This window comes from Cyrtonyx montezumae, unplaced genomic scaffold (genome assembly GCF_038088225.1).
Source record: "Cyrtonyx montezumae isolate F1298 unplaced genomic scaffold, pur_monq_1.0 scaffold_13, whole genome shotgun sequence".
Taxonomy (NCBI): domain Eukaryota; kingdom Metazoa; phylum Chordata; class Aves; order Galliformes; family Odontophoridae; genus Cyrtonyx; species Cyrtonyx montezumae.
The window spans coordinates 5028657-5045909 of NW_027071859.1; the positions used below are offsets into that span (position 1 = coordinate 5028657).

At 50.3% G+C, this 17253-nt stretch overlaps 1 protein-coding gene across 1 annotated transcript in view; it reads left to right on the forward strand.

Moving 5' to 3' along the window:
* ELP3 (elongator acetyltransferase complex subunit 3) overlaps positions 1-17253 on the forward strand; it is an 82325-nt gene extending 65072 nt beyond the window's left edge. The window contains exons 14-15 of the mRNA XM_065730501.1: positions 172-253; positions 17169-17253. Of these exons, the coding sequence (XP_065586573.1) occupies positions 172-253; positions 17169-17245 (159 nt within the window). The 3' untranslated portion in view covers positions 17246-17253. The remainder of the gene's footprint in view (positions 1-171; positions 254-17168) is intronic.

Sequence of the window (17253 nt, forward strand, 5' to 3'; positions counted from 1 at the left end):
GTTCAGCGTTAGCACACCTCTGTTCAGTGCTCTTCCTGCACAAAGATTTTGGTCATTCCCATGCCTGAACATAAGAAGTCTTCTGGAAGTGTTCTGATGCTTACAGTCTGACCTTGCTTACGCTTTCTATTTTTACAGAACTTATCATTCCTGTTATTTCTTCTTCTACAGGGGTTTGGCATGCTACTCATGGAGGAGGCAGAAAGAATAGCCAAGGAGGAGCACGGGTCATGGAAAATTGCTGTAATTTCAGGTATCTTTGCTTCATCCATCCCCCCTTTTTTTTCTTTAATCTGAAAACAGACCCACTACAGCCAATGCCAACTGCTGTGACCATTGAAATGAGCATCAGCAGATGCTTCTTAGTAACAGAGTCAAATTCCAGCCTGGCTCCATCCAGCACAGTGCTGCCAGAGGATGCTGCAGGGAGCCATCCTGCTCTGGGTGCCGGGCTGTGTGACCATGGGTGCCTTCCTCCTCCCAAGGATGCTATTTCTGAACTCGCTGCTTTGGCCTCGTCACAGGTTGTTATTGCTGAGGGCTCACTTTCCAGAGCTTGTGAGGATAGAAAATTGCCAGCCTCCATTTTAGAGCCTTTCTGCGAGTGCCGTCATTAGAGTGGACAGATGTGCTTTTAGGATACATTAAGCATTATGATGGAGAAGCAAGTTGTATGAGAAAGAGCTGTAGCCCTTTTCTCCTGTTTCATTTGCAAGGTGCTGTGACTGAGGAGAGCGGCGCCAGCTCATGGTGCGTGTGTGGGAAGTCAAGGTCAGGACTACCTTTGTGCATTAATTTATTCTCATATTAGAGGTCAGAGTGGCTGTAGAAAGCTCTTACAGGCATATAGGTTATGTAACAGAGGGAGAAGAGTGCTGGGGGACTTGACCAGAAGAGCTATAATACAGACCTCATACAAAAATAATAATCCTCTCCCACTCCACCAAAAAAATACACTGAAAAGCAGAAAACCACCAGTTTGATCCAAGCTGCTGAGTGCTGAATGAGCAGCCTGTGTGTGTGCTGGGTGACGTCACAGCCAGATGCTTAGCGTGGAGATGTGGCCCTGAGGGTCATGCTTAGAGGGCAGCATTGGTGATGGGCCACCAGGTGGACTTGATGACCTCAGAGGTCTCTTCCAACCTTAATGATTCCATGAGTCTGCAATTCTATGAGTGTGCATGGGGATGATGGGTTGACAGTTGGACTTGGTGATCCTGGAGGTCTCTTCCAACCTTAAAGATTCTGCATTCTCTGGGTTCCCTGTTCTTAAGACGTAAGGCAGTCATGTTTCTCTGTTTGCTGCTGTAGAGGATTCAGTGTGAGCTGGGAATCTTGCGTGGCTGAGAAATGCCCGTACGTGGTATTTCTGTTTTACTAACAGAGAAAGTGGAAACGTTTTCCTTTTCACTAATAACATCCTGAGTCGGGCTGCGTGGGGGAACGTGTGGTGGTAATCCCTCTGCATTAAAGAACATTTCGACAAGAGCAGAAAATGTACAGCAATTACTGAAGAGAAAAGATCTGCTAAAGCATTCGTGTTACTAATTTTACCTTTAGTTCAGCAAACTGATTCAGAGAATGCTTTCTTTGCATTGAAATGCAGTGCCAGAAGTCTGCCTTGGTGCATGCAGTTTGTGTCATCGTAGGAAGACTTCAGCTGTGATTTTTATCTTCATTTTCCCCTGGACTGTAAAGTACAATATGGTACAGTTTGTCTTTATAACAGAATACTGCAGCATCTGCAAATAACAGTTTTCCAGCTGTTTCCTTGGAGATGTTATCACTTGAGTTTCAGTTCTCCTCTTAAGTTTTATCTGAAATACACATACAGCCAGAGGTTCTTTCTCCAATGGAGGATGAACTTGGTTTTGCTCATTCCGCTTTCAAAATACATTTTTAATCTGGGAACCCATTGCAACGTTTCCAACGTAGTGCAGAATATTCATGACTGTTTGGAGAGAAACGCATAAGAGAAATCTACTTTGGAAATCTCTCTCGTAGGGCCCTCTCTCTCATTTTTGTGCTTCGTGTTTTATTAATGCTTTGTTGCAGTGGTTTCTTTAATGGTGTCCTTTCTTCAACAGTGCTTTCCAGTGTGGAATTTAATGGCTACATCAATACTAGTTAATTAAACAGTGCCAGAACACCCAATGTGGGGAATGTGGGAACTGGGTATGTCAGGGGGCTCCAGGAGTCATAGAACCATAGAGAGGTTTGAGATGGAAGGGACCCTTCAAGGCCATCTGTCCCACTCCCTGCAGCGAGCAGGGACACCCACAGCTCCATCAGTGCTCAGAGCCCCACCAGCCTGACCTTGGCTGTGTGCAGGGACATCACCACCTCTCTGGGCAGCATGTGCCAGTGCCTCACTGCCCTCTGCACTGTGTCCATCAGACCCTCACTGCTTCGAGACCTCTCTCCTCCACATGTGAGCTGCCAGAGCTCCTCTTTTGTCCAGACAACCCAGAGGCATAATCTTTTCCCCTCTGCTTTCTTCCCATGTATAAGTCAGTCAGTACTCTCACTGAAACATTATGTCACCTCCCTGTGAGCGTGGATGTCCCTTTGCTGGGTTGGATGCTGTGCCTTGCACTCTCTATCTCGCTCCCGAGGAGGGCTGAGGTTCCTCCCCCTGCAGCACTGGGTGAGGTGCTCACATTATCAGGCGTTGCTGTCAAATCACTTGACACAAACCTGCAAATGGGAGACCAGTGAGTAATTTACACTTGTCTCCTGATTAAGATCAGTGGGACCGTGATAATCCGTTTGGGGTGACTGCTCCCAGCATCTTTCTCCTGAGCCAGGCACTCACAATCACAAGGCTGTGAATGGGAATTAAACCAATCCCACCTGTTCTCTGCAGCCTCCACCAGAGATGAAATGGTTGGCTGTCGTGGGTGACTCATCCCCCAGGCTGCTCGGGTGTACTGTCTCATGTGTTTAAGGAAGCTGTGCTCCTCCTGCCTTTGCCTTTTGCGGTCACAGATAATACAGAGGTTCAGAACTTTCTAAAAGTAAATCTGATGCATCACGCCAGCCTTAGATTCACCTGCGAGGAAAAACGTTAACCGAGCTGGCATATAAATCAGAGGGAAAGTTCCAGGGCACGTTTGATGGTACTCTGAAGTATCTTAATTTGCTTGTGTAAATAGCCCTTTGGTCTCCATGGAAGTAATAAATCACTCGAGTAATCAGCATCCCATACTTCATCTTGGATGTTGGTTCGTGGGCTGCCTCGGAGCTTGCTGAGTGGCAGAGTGTGCTCCAGGGCTGTAGGACAGAGCTCTGAAGCACTGCAGGAGGATGGATGGGGTTCAGCAGGGCTCCCAGGGGCTCTGCTGCCATTGCAGGGCAGTTATTGTTAGAAATGCCGATCTCACCGGCTGTTAATAAGAAGTGGCTCGAGATAAGTGGGAACATGGGAACGGTAATGAATTGGCTCTGTGATGTTTGCATGCTTTAGATGGATAGCCTTTGGAAATAAATTAATTAGATGAGTTTGGGAGAAGCCAAGGATAAACCCATGCTGGCAGATTGGTGCTGGGGAATAGCTGCAGCGTAGTTCCTAATGAACTTCAGTTTTGAAGGTTTAGTAATGTAACAGCTTTGAAAATAAGCTTGGTAGGGTCCGAACTGGGATTTCAGTGTAGGCATGAACGGGAATATTGTTGTCCTTAAGTAAGGGTGCAAACCCCCCATTCTGTGTTTTGGTAGGAAGCTCTTCTGTTTATATGTATACAGACAGACACATAAGATATCAAAAACCTTTCTCTGTAGCCTGTATGAAAGTCACATGACATAACTTCTGCGTAGTATGGACTAGAGACTTCCATCTTTCTTTTCTCACCTGTTCCAGCTGAGCATATTTTGGAAAGTGGGAACCAATCTTCATTTATTTAGGCTTTGTGCATGTGGACAGTCCACAATCTCTAGGCAATAATGCACTGAAATAAGTTTTAAGTTTTAGAAGTCTGATCAGTTCAGAGGTATGGAGCCTTCTGCCTGGTCCTTGCATGCATTCATTGCCCTTCTCTGGACACACTCCAGGGCCTCAATGTCTTTCTTGCAGTGAGGGGCCCAAGGCTGAAGACAGCACTGGAGGTGCTGAGTACAGCACTGAGTACAGCAGTTTCCTTGCTGCTGTGAGCTCCATCCCGCTTTTTCTGTCTCCCTCTGAAGGAGCTTTCCTTGGAGTAGGCAGAGGAGGAACCAGTAGGACAAACCTTGCACTGAAGGCAGTGGGCAGGAATTGAATGGGTGGAGGTATCTTTCCCAAACAACTTTTTCACCAATCTCAACCCATATGATTCCCTAGCCTATAGAACCCCAATAACAATGATCACAATGGCGATAATATCAATCAAACTCAACAAGAGTTTGGATTGGTCAGGATGTATTTACAAATCAGACTCAAGAAGAGGTGGAGGTGACGTCCATCGGAGTGACTTGTAACGCGCAGCGGTACACATAGACCTGAATCAGAACTGCAAGCTTTTAGGCATTTAAAAATAAATACTTTTCTTTCATGGGAATCTTCCTGTCTGACCAGCAGCGTTCCCACACCGCCCACCGCTGGTAATCCTCCTTTTCAGAGCTGTGTGAGGTGAAGGGATTAAAGCTTGCTTTCACAGAAAGCTTTGAGTGTCGATTTCCTCCGGTTGCAGGTTTCATCTGTCGTGGTTACAGTCTCGATCTGATGCGGGCTGGCTGTCCAGCTCTCTGACTGCTGCTTCAGGCTGGAATTACGTGTGTCTTAAGTTCAGGGCACCGTGCTCGCTTCTGGAGGCTGATGAGGAACGTCCTGCTCACCCCGGGCAGCTTCCCACATCCCAGAGCAGAGCAGGGCGAGGACTTCTCCCTTTGTCAAGAGCTGAGCGCTCATGAGAGCTAGCAGATTTTCTTTCTCAATTACATGCAAACCAGGACTGTACAAACAAATGCCATCAGTGCCTGCGCTCCTTCAGAGTACATTTGCTTGCACTCCTAGGAACAAATTTCAGTGCTTCCCAGCGGACTCCTAGCAGAGTATTTTGTTCTCCCTGCTGTTCTTGGAATAAGCAGGTTCAGCTGAACCTGTCTTCTCATAATGCATTTCTTTGCTCTTAGAGGTGTTTAATCTACAGGCAAAAAGGGAAGAAGACGCAGCAGGGTTTGAGCGGGTTGCCTGAAAACCATGCAAGGTTACTTCCAAACAAAGGAAAATCTGAGGTCCCCAGCTTTGGGAACCCAGGAGCCATCGTGGGCAGTGAACCGGGGAATGATGCACAGAGCAAGCTGGGCTCTACGGCAGCTGCCTGCCAGAGCATCTCGTTAAATATCACTTCATTTGAAGAGGGCCGGTGGGAGAAGCACATTTAATTGACTATGGAATCGATGAGTGCTTTTGTAAGGGAAGATGAGCATTCGCAAGGCAGGAAGGGCACTTTGGGTTCTGGTACCACGGAGGGAAACGATGGTACCGATGTGATGGGGAATGAGAGAAGTCATTGCTTTGGGTGCTGATGGTGCGGGGTGTCTGACCAGACCAACCAGAATCCAATCGTTGCAGCACTGTGAAGCTGTGTGCAGGGCGTGTGTGCAGAGCCAGCACTGCTCTCCCTGCTCCTTCTTGGCGAAGAGGAGGTGCCCCCCACCACCTAAATCAAAGGGCAAAGTACAAAAAAAAAAAAAAAAAAGCAAGTGGCTTGTTTATCATGAAGTCGTTGCTCATTTAAGGTAATTTTCTGCATGAGTGGTGCCTTTCTACTCTTCTGATGTGAGTAGTGTATTAGTATGCAGGCTTGGGTAGCTGAATGGTAGACCCTGGGGGCATCACTCCATTATTCAGAGCTCTGGGGAGGTCTGATCTGAAATGTCTGTTTTTCCATTTTCTAGCATTTGTAATTGCATGTGTGTTTTCTTTGCCTTTTGTTGTTGTGGTTTTTGTTGGTTTTTGTGTGTGTGTGTGTGTGTTAGTTTTTCTATTTTCTTTCTCCTTCCAGTTGTACCTGCTTTGAATTTACGTCTTTTTTCCCCTTTAAAAAGTCCCCCCCTCTTAAACTGCACTAAAACACTGGTAAACGTGTTGCTCCTTTGCTGTCCACAAGTCCTTTGGGCACTGGAAACACCCAGATGTGGGGCTTGAGCCCAGTGGCTGGGCCAGGAAGCTCACCACACTTGTCACCACTTCTCCCTTTCTGGCAGCAGTCTGCGTTTGGTACTCGAGCTCTGCAGTCAGCACTTCCCCTCCTCTTCCAGTCCTTCTGCTCCCATTCCACCACCCGAGTGGCAGGTGTGGTTTGGGTGAGCTCGGCCTGGGGGCTGCATCTCCCTTCCTGCAGCCCGTAGGTCTCAGCACTTTCCTTTGGGAGTCAGTGAAGAGCAGATGCATGCGGTGACTCAACCATTGCGGATTTTATTTCGGTCAGAAACCACAGCATTCAGAGGATGATACAGAACAAACAAGCGAGCCGTTGTTAGCCATATTCCTGTGCATAAGCACAGTGCAGCCCCCAGAGCTGTTGTTCTTCTTGTCCCACTTGCAGTGTGTGTGCTCCAGGCCGTGCCTTTGCAGCAGACCACATCAGTATCACTTCTGACACTGCTGTGTGTCTGGGGAAGGGAGGAAGCAGCAGGCAGAGATATGACACCTTCTTGCCATCCAGCCGTTGGCTGCCCAAGGACTTCTGGAGTTGCAGAGAGTGCCTTTGTATTGGATAGCCCCCAGGGGCATCCTGCCTTGCCAGTCTGTCTGCCTACAGCAGCTGATAAACTTCTCACCATCCCTTTCCATCCCGCATCCCTTTCCATGAGCTTTCTGGGGTTGGTTGGAACACCTCGTGTTGTACCTTGATCTTGGAAGAAGTCACCCTTCAACCTAAGTCAAGGTGGCCAAAGGACAGCCCTCTTTACTTTAATTTCTTAGTGTCTCCTCGAGCATTCCTGTTAGCATAATTCTGACCTTGCTGCCCCTAGTCCTGTAAGCAGCCGTGTGGGATGTGTGCACTGGTGACCCAAGGTAAGATGTGGGTTAGTGGGCATGGGTTGGGTCGGGCTTACTGATCTTTGAGGTCTTTTCCAGCCTTAATCATTCTGTGGTTCTGGGACAGTTGGATTGGTGTTTTTGCACCGCAGTGCTTTGGTTTCAGGAAAGTCACACACTTGAAGAATTAATTGCACTGTTTCTTTCACAGTGCACCAGCTATGAGCTGATGGAAAGGAGTGTGTAACAAATTCTGAATTACCAGCAGTCCTAAGGGACTCACGTGGAGGGGTCGAGGCCCGGCTGGACATGGCCCTGGGCATCCTGCTGTAGTGCCTGTGGCAGGGGTCAGAACTGGGTGATCTTTGAGGTCCCTCCTGACCCAGCCCATCCTATGAGTCCTCCCCCTCCTAACCAACAGAAGCTCAATGTGCTTGGACAAATTCATCCATTACAGGTCCTTCATTTTTCCCTTGAAGCACCAGTGTAATCTCTCTGTTGTCACCCTCCGATTTTGAAGGCTGCCTTTCACAGTTAACGGTGACCAGAGAGATTGAAGCCGGTGCTTTACAGCTACTTGAAACATCTGAACAATAGAATTTCAGGACTGATGCTCTTCTCCTCCTATTACTGTACCTACACATCACACTGAAAAACACACGGCAGAAAAGTTCCTCTGCTTCCTTTTAAAAGAAGAGACAGCCATGTGTCAGAGGCTGTTTGGGCAGCCTGGCTTAGTGCCATGCTCCTCCAGGCTGCTCGTGTGCTGTTGCACTTGGCCAGCTCCTTGCCAAGCCCTTCATCTCATGCTCCTCTCTGTGAGAAGAGTCAGGGCAGTGCCAAACCCACATCCTGCCCTGGCACCAAAGCACCTTGCTTTGACTCTGGCTGTAACATTGCTGCATGCTTTGGGCTTTCTGTTTTATTTTAAAGGACGTGTCCCCTCCAGTCTCAGGAATAACGTGTGGTTTTCCAGTGGCGTCGTCTCAGAGTGCTCTCAGTACCATCCAGCACTGCCTCTCTGTGCCCTTCACGTATTCACACCCATCTGCTCTGTGTGACAGCCACTGAACCTCACAGCAGTGGCACATGCAGAGCGCTGCAGGCACCGGCTGCATGTCAGCACAAGCTCCCACCCAGCCCTGGACACGGCAGAGGCTGAGTGCCATTTAACTGTGACAGCACTTGGCTTGTTGGTTTTACCTCCACAATCCAGGTTTCACCTGCCAAGATGAGGCTGTGACTGAGGATTCCTTCCACTCCCAGTGGAGGAATCGAAGGCTGTCTCCATCCCGATCTACCTATCCTAAAGCAGCTGCTAAAAGGAGACAGACAACTTTATGCTCCCATGTATTCCCTATGGGACTGGTGTCTTGCAGGCTGGCCCTGGGGGCACACAGCTTACAGCAGGTGCCTGCCGTGGTGAGCCTGGAAGCCACGGTGCCATAGGTGAGGCCGCTGGCAACTCCAAGGGCAAGGGCCAGGAATGCACAGACAAAGCAGTTATGTGTCGTGAGGATTGTAAATGATTTTCCCAGCCTACAAGGCAGCTCTATAAATGCAGTGCTCTTGCACGGAAGAGCTTTTTCGACTGCAGCGGCTGCTGTGACGTCTGTCAGCGTTATCTGTTTGTGCTGGCATCAGGAAAGCAGGCTGGCTTGGCTTGTACCAACAGGATTGTCTCCTTATCTCTGCACAGAAGATGCTTGTTCGGGAGGGGTGAGGGATGAGATTGAATTCCCCCACCGCAGGTGCTTGCCCTGTTAAAACCGATCGCGCCGAGCTCCATTAACAACCACCCTTTCCTTTCTCCTTTAAGTGCAGGCATTTTGTCACCTGTGCCTACGCCGTCTCCGCTCGCCTTGAAGCAAAACTCATCGATCATTTGCTCCCAGGCTGGGAGAGGTGTCTGGAACCACAGCCCGGCTTCCGAAGCAGCTCTTTCATGTCTCCCTGCAGTGAGATTGCTCCGTAGCCCCGCTCGGTCCCGGTGACGTCGCAGCCTTATCGCGGCGTGGAGGTCTGGCACCGCCGCCGCTCCCCGCCGTAAGCTAATTACTATGCGGCAAGATGATCAGTTTTCCCCCAGACCAGGTTTCTATTTGTGTGCTGTCAAGTAGAAAATTAACATGGACACAGGCCAGGAGTGCTTCACGCCCGAGTGCGCCGGGACCGGAGGTGGTGAGGGAAAGGCAGGCTGGATTTCTGAATGGCGGCGGTGTGGGATCAGGTGGTGCCGGGCGTCCTTAATGGGAGCAGCAGACGAGCTGAGGAGATGGGGAAGAACCAGAGCAAAACCGCCCGGCTGCACACGCTTTGTTCAGAACAAAGCTGGTCGGCATTTCGTAGAACCATAGCATCGTTTGGGATGGAAGGGACTCTTAAGGATCATCCCTGCACTGAGCAGGGACACCCACAGCTCCATCAGTGCTCAGAGCCCCACCAGCCTGACCTTGGCTGTGTGCAGGGACATCACCACCTCTCCGGGCAGTGTGTGCCAGTGCCTCACCACCCCTATTGTAAAAAGGGGTCTTGGTGCTTTTTAGGAAGAACTTGTCAGGTGGTAACAGCCAGGCAGAGCCACCACAGCTGCTGCGTGTGCCTGTTGCGTATGGGAGCGCGTTGCAGGGTTCCCTGCTGGCTGTGGGGCTTTCTGCTCTTTTCTCCCACTGGTTTTAGTCACCAGAGGTCATTAGTGTCTGATTGAGCTATTCAGCTGCAGCTCTGTGGCACCTTTTAGCTGTTCCTCAGCATGGAGGCATTTGTGTTCAGCGTCCTCCTCCCGGCTCTGATGAGCAAGAGAGGGAGCTGAGGAGCGACGGCTGATTTCAGCCCCTGCCTTCCTGAGCTGGGCGGCTGCTGGAGCCAAGTCCCACAGCTGCGTGGGGAGAGAGCTCCTTAGGGGGTGCCGTGGGAGAGGTGGGGGCACAGGTAGGCTGCTGTGCTAATAACCGAGCACCTCACTCTTGAGATTGCCAAGCGTTCCTCAGCTCTGAAAGCCTCCCAGGCCTTCGGAGAGAAAATTGATCGTGAATTCCTCCGGTGCTTGGTGAGTCATCCCAAATCCCTGGTCTCTCAGTAATACTTTGCCAGATGGGTTGAATATTTCAGCAACCATCGCTGGATGAAGCCTCAAGACATTGCGCAGCATCCAACATCTCGCAGACCTTTAACTTGACAAATTCAGGGTTGAGCGGTGGAAACATTTCACTGTCTGCATCTGTCCAAGGCCTGGAGGTTGCACCGGTGGCAGTGCTTTGCTCAAGAGTAAGAGAAGGGTTTGCTTGTAAATATTTAATTGTGCCTAGTTTGAAGTCAGGAGATCCATGAGTTCTGGGCTTCATCTGTCACCATAGAGGCAGTGCTGGCGTGGTGGCTGCACACAGAGGGTGCTGCCAGTGTAGCTAGGTTGGGCCAGACCTGTGTAGTCATTAATGAAATGTTGCTTCTGCAATAAAGCGATCAGTGAGATGGAAGCTCACCATCTGGAAGCTCCGCAATGGTTCTTAACTGATTTTTAAATGGTGAGTCTGCAGCTCTAACCATAACCAGGGCATCTCCTGTGTGCTGAGAGACACCCTGAAAGTTGGATGCTGCAAAACCGGTGCTTTAGTTCTACTTGCTAGTACTGGTGACAGTCTGAGGTTTGAGATTTGGCCTTATGACCAAATAAGAGTGATCCGTTTGGTAATACCAGAAAGCTGTTGCTGTGGTTTTCCTTGTAGGGACCTCCAGGATCACCCAGCCCACCCCCACTGTGCCCACTGCCCATGTCCCTCAGTGCCACATCCCCATGTTCCCTGAACACCTCCAGGGATGGTGACCCCGCCACCTCCCTGTGCAGCTGTGCCACTTCATCACCAGTCTTCTGGAGAAGGAGTATTTCCTGATACCCAACCTGATGTCCCCATGCCATCCTCAGGGTCTTCCCACAGGGATATGGAACGCAGAGCAGATAAGGATCCTGCCTAAACAGAAGGCTTCCATCTCGTCCAGCGTGTGCCCATCCACCTCAGCTTTCAGAAGAAAACCCTAAGGTCTACATGTTGAACAGGGAGCTGATTCCAGGGAAATTCTAATCTGATTACATGTGAGACCAGAAATACCTTAGAAGAGCTGGTCTTCAATGGTTTAGAAGCTAACATTAAAAAGTTTCTTTAAACCCATCAGAAATAAGGATGGTGATGGATTGGACTGGGTGATCTTGTAAGGTCTTTTCCAACCCTGGTGATTCTGTGATGCAACACTTTGCTTTGCTACAACTTCATCAGCAGTTCACTGAGTTACTCTGTCAAGATTCCAAAGTACCCTTCCAGAGCAGCACTGCTGCCTTTGCACCTTGCAAGCACTTGGGCATGCAGGGCTGTCAGGCTCCTTGCTACAGTCTCTGTTGTCCCTTAAGGAGTTAAATACAAGGATTAGGGGGATGCAAAAGGAGAAGAGAGCTTTTCAAACTGGCCAGGTCGTAGACCGGGTGAAGTCATTGTAGAGTTAAATTGGTTTCCGTTAAAGTTGTGCTGTGTGAGGAGCAGGTTGCAAAGGGGAGAGCAGAGGTCTGCCTGTTAGTTACCTGGAGGAGTTTCTCCCATCAGTCATGTTTATCGAGCAGGAGGGCTGACCACGAGCTGGAGCTTTGGCAGAAGGGGGCTGATGCTTTGCATTTGCGTCACATCCGCAGCGCTCCTTCTGACGTGGGCTCTCCTAGCAGAGGATGGATGTGGCTGTGGGGGAGCCAGGGGGTGCTCAGGGCTTTCTGCCTGTGGGTCGTGCCTTCAGGAATAATCCAGCCTCCAATCTGAAAGTGTTCTGTAGCAGAGGAGTGAGTCTGGGAGCTGATGAAGGGAGACCCAGGCTTCAAAATGCTTATCACAGCTGTGATTTGAGATTTCAGACAAATTGCCCGTCTGCCTGGGATCTCAGCTCTTCTTGTGGGACGTGGCGATGACAGTACCTCCCTGCCAGGCAGAGGTGTTGTGAAAACAGCAATTTAACAATGCTGGGAAGCAGTCTGTGCAAGAAGGAAGCGAGACTCTAATTTGACAGAAGAAATAGAGGCGTTGAGGTGTGGGTTTCTCCTCCAGGCCCCCCAAAACAGCAGCACTAAACACAGGTTAGGCACGATTGCTGCTAGCGGGTTTGGTGCTCTTAATCATTTAGCCCTTACTAGAGAAAGGATTATGGAGTGCTTTGCATAATCATGTAAGTACATAAAGATGTATCTAAATCACAAGTCTAACTGCGACGCTAATTAGCTCTTTGTGGTCGCTGCGGCAGGAGGAGGTCACCAAGTGCTGAACTCTCCCATCCTGTGCTTGGTGCCTCCAGAGACTGCTGAAACATATGGGAAAGATGGCTCTGCAGGAGAGTGCTCCGGAGCCCAGGGCTCTTCCTATTCTCACTTTGCATTTCCCAGGGAGTGTATTCTGACGGCTGCCAGAGCATCAGTGGTTCTCCATAGTTCTCAATAGAATCGGTTGGTCTAAAAGAAGTGAGCGTGTCTGTGCCCTGTGCTCATCTGAAAACAGAGTATCACATTTGTGGGATGCTGGGTAACATTTCCAAACCCCCCTGCATGTAATTTTTATCTCCTAGATCTTTGGGAGCTCTTGAGAAAGAAGTTGCCAGTTGTCTAACGTAAATTTTTGATTGCTCTGAAGTGCTCAGGTTTGCTCGGCAGTGTTAATAGTTGGGTTTTTTCCACTTCCTTGGTGCTGATGAGGTGTGTGTTATGGTTATCTCACATCCTTTGCTTTTGCCCCGTTGTTGCCATTCACAGCGGTCGGTTGGTAGAGATTCACATGAGGCAGCCATGTTTTCCCCAGAGATAAAAGTCCAGCATTGTGAAGACTGTAAATGCCAAAGCAAACTGATCTGAGGCCACGGATGGATGTTCTGTGCATTCTTAACTCATGCATCATCTTGGAAACACGATGTGGTTTTTTTGGTTAGCGTCCAGTAATCAAGAGAGAAGAAAAAGTTCTCTCATCTTTCCCTTCTGCTAGGTATTCAAAGCCGTGGGTTTGGCCCTCCCTCACTTAACTAGGTCCTACCGACGTGAAGAAGTCCCGTTGCCTGGGCTCTGGATGGTCACTGGGCAGCTGCCAAGTGCCACTAAATGCCGGCTGTGCTTTGAAGTCAAGACTCAACAGCAGTGGATTTCACAAGGAGGCATTTTCTTGCAGCCAGCCAAGTTTCTTCTTGGATTTGGTGGAGATTGAGGCAAAGAAGTATAAAGAAAAACGTAAAATTTCTCTCTCTCAGAAGCAATCCCAAGTCCCCACTAATGGCCATGGGGAAGAAGGGGGTTGTGTTGGCTTGCACATTGTTCACATCAGTCTCCGAGTCATACGACCTCATGTCTTAAGAGCTCCAAAATGTGAGCTTTGTGATCCCTGAATGATGGCCTTTGAATGCCCCTATGCTCTGGCAGCGTCAGTCTGATCACGGGAGACATGCCTGGAGGATGAGGAGTATTCTCAGAGAGAGCCTTGGCCTCAGCCTCAAATCCCAGAAGCTGGCTGGGGGTTCACTGCTGGTCTGGGTAAAGTTCATGGCACTTTGACAAGTAGCATTTCCTGCCCCATCGCCTGCAGGCACTAATAATCCTTTGCTCAGATCCTCGAAGGACAACCCTACCCAACAGAGATCCTACAACTGATTTGAGTGCCACGATGTCTCTGCTCAGCAGAGATCCTATAGCGATTTGGGTGCCCATGCAGCGAGCCCAGGGCTCTCTCTTCCCAAAGCAAAGCACAAAGCGAGGCAGTCAGTGCCATAAAACTTGGCAGAGCTCTGGCTGCCAGCAGAACTGCAGTTGGCCCATGGGTGGTTGGAGGCAATTTGGAAGGTTCAGCTGATGTGGGTTCATGCTGCCTGGCATGCGGGGCTCCGCTAACTGCTTCTAAGAAATGGATCGAGGGGGAAGGAAGCTGTGAGATGCTACATGCCCTGACTGTGCTGCTTCGGGAAGGAGTTCAGTGGTTGCCAGAAGATGTGGAGGCCTGTGTAGAGATAATTCTCTCGTGTGCCTCGGTAAGTCTCTGCTATGGAAATTTTATGAACTATTAGTAGCTCTTTAATGAGCCTGAAAACAATCTCATTTTCACTTAGTTCTGTGCCCAGTGAGCCATGGTGAAGGAATCTTTGAGGATACTCAGGCTCTGCTGCTGCTCTGCAATATTTCTGTGTGGCAGAGCTGAGTCAGAAGGGTGTATTTATGGGCTTTGCATAGAAAGGTTGCGGGCAGGGGGCTTCACGTGGGCAGTGAAAGCTGATTTCCTCTGTCCTCCTTCAGGGCCAGAAATGTTTAACCCTGACACCGTGGTCGCCTTCCACTGTTCTCCGTTTGCTTGTGACAGCTTCTGGCTGTACTCTTCCTTTCCTGTGCGTTATTTCTCTTGTGGTACTTCGGGAACGATGCTGCTTTTCATGGGGGAGTGCAGATGTGACTTTGAGCTGTAGGTGCACGTGCTGTCAGAGCAGCAAGGTATCCCAGGGGTGTTCAGGGCTGGGTTGGATGGGGCCCTGAGCTGCTGCCTGACGCAGTGGTTGGCAGCCCCTTCCAAACCAAGCCATTCTGTGAAGATGCTGTGATTGGGAGGAGAGCTGGTGCCACCCATACCTTCCTTTTAGTATTGTCAGACATCGTGGATTGCTTCTCCAACCCTTACCCTGGCGTGACTCGTGAGCACACGAGATGGCACGTTGCTTTAATGGCTCTCATTCTCTTACTTCTTGCACACTGATGCTGTCTTGACCAGAAGCCAGCAGCACAGCCCTGCTCCTTTGTCTATTTGGACTTTGTGTTCGTACAAAGTTGTGTTAATCTCAAGAATGGAGATGACTTCTTGGTAATTTATGGGCAGTCGTTCATGCCCCACGGATCTTTTATTCCATTCAGCAGTGCCTACAGGGTTCTGCTTCTCTCGTGGATGAAGGCAGTGTGGCTGCTGGCTGTCAGCCTGCTTTTAATTCTACCTTTCAACACCCCATTTCTTTCCCAGTTGTGTCATGCTCATTGTAAAAGGTCCTTCCTCCACCCTGCCTGTGATTTCCTGATATTCTCTGACTCCAGAGAAGTGCCTTGGTATTAATGGCGTCCCAGTGAATTTTGCAGGCTGGGTCTGTTGCTGTTCAGGTTCTGAGCAGCTGAAGTGAATCCTGAGCTCATCCTCAATTGCTGTGCATCATTTTGCTTCATGGGGTTCATGCTGCATTTCAGCACAGTTCCTTTCAGAGAAAAGTAAGCCACAAGCTGTGCTCCAGGGGCAGATCCAGCCCAGACCCCAGGGTCAATGCACAGCGCTTTGCCCAGCTTCAAACCTAGCATGCACATTCTGTCATTCTTTCCCTGCTATTATTATTTTTTTTTGCATCCATGTGTTGAATTCCCAGCTCTGTTAGGAACTGATGGTCCAGTGGTCATAATCCCAGATGCTTGGCTTCCACACTTCTGTACCCGAACCCAGTGGCTGCTTCTCGGAATATCTTCGTAAGAGCATTTCCCCTCAAAAAAAGCTTCTTACCTTGAAAACATTCGCACAGTGCTAGCAGGATGCCCCAAGATTTCATTGAGGCACCTCCTGCCTGCTCCTTTATGACTGCCTGATGCTGTAGATACCTCTGGAGGTGCCCAGGGCCATGTTGGATGGGGTCCTGGGCAGCCTCATCTGGTGGGTGGCAGCCCTGCCTGTGATGGGGGTGCATGGGGTGTAAGATCCCTTCCAACCCAACCATTCCGTGGTTCTGTTAAGGACAGTGGTTCTGTGCAGGAAGTTTTGCTATGAGCACGGCCTGCTGACGACAGAAGTGCTTCACGAGGCAGCACTGCGTGGGACCCCAGGAGCACGGGGCTGCCAACTGCATCATCAGCCTTGTTAATGGCTTGAACCCATTGCCCTCAGCGAGGAGGAGCTGGCACTTCACTAGGGCCACTTAATAGCTCTGAGATTAATGGAGGCAGCACACGATGCTCCGCTGCAACCTCAGCTGCCTTCCTTTAAAATCCACACATTTCCCAAGAGTTTGAGGGGGAAAAAAACAAAAAATGAGAAGCTTTAACCAAGGTGGTTTGGAAACCATCATCTCCATTACCCTGTTGTCCTTTAGCAATAAGAGGATTCTTCTTCAGCTTTGATTTTGCTGGAGCTCTGGGCTGCAGGTCAGCGATCCAGCTGTCCTGGGCAGGGATCACAGAACCATTTGAGTGGGAAGGGACCTTTAAAGGCCATCTGTCCCACTGCCTGCACTGAACAGGGGCACCCACAGCTCCATCAGTGCTCAGGGCCCCACCAGCCTGACCTTGGCTGTGTGCAGGGTTGGGCAGCCTGTGCCAGTGCCTCACCACCCGTAGCACAAAAGTCCTCTTTATATCCAGTCTAAGGACCAGGAGGAGGGGTTGGCTGGAGCTGTGGTGCTCGAGCACCTTGCTAAGCACTGCAGCATGCATTGGGGAACACATCACTGCTCCCCAACAAGGCTCCTGTGGCAAGGTGGCCGCAGGTGCACGGGCAGGAAGGGGTTACGCCAGGCACCGTGCTGGGGACACAGCCATTCCTGGAGAGCTATTTCCAAGTGCCATGGTTTCCAGGAACTGGCTGGAGGCTCTGAGCTTAATCACAGAAGCATGGGAAGGCGTAGGGTGGAAGGGACCTCAAAGATCAGCCGGTTCCACCCCCATGCTGCGGGGTACGGGAGGAGAGGGCTGCGGACTCTGTCCTCCTGTCCCTGCCCACCAGCTGCAGGGACAGCGGTGCTGAGGGATGCTGAGCCCTTCCTCTGCTGATGACTAATGTCTGCATATGTGAGTAATTAGATAAGGTGAGGGGGGGAGGCTGCTGGCACAGCCGCGTCCTGCCGCAGGATGCAGCAGGGTTCATTAGGAGAGGACGACGAGGAGCAGAGGCGCACGGAGCCTCCACTTCAATGAGGAAATTGGACTGCGGAGCCCACTTGTGGAGCTGAAGTGGAGCTGAGCTCATTTCTAGGAGCGCTGGGACAGAGCCTGCCAGGCTCTAGAGCCCTTCAATTCCTGGTAGAGGTGCCTGCAGCTGGGCCGCCTGCTCCTGGGAGCCCGCCTTTGGTTTTCATCTGAGCTCCCAGCTGCGGTTCAGCGCCGTTCCCCTCCTCTCCCCCTCGCAGCTTTTCTCAGCGCAGAGGACAGGGCAGATAAAAGCACTGCTCTAAAGCCTTCTTCTCCTCGCAGGCGTTGGCACGAGGAACTACTACAGGAAGATCGGCTACGAGCTGGAGGGGCCGTACATGGTGAAGAGGCTGCAGTGAGCATTGCA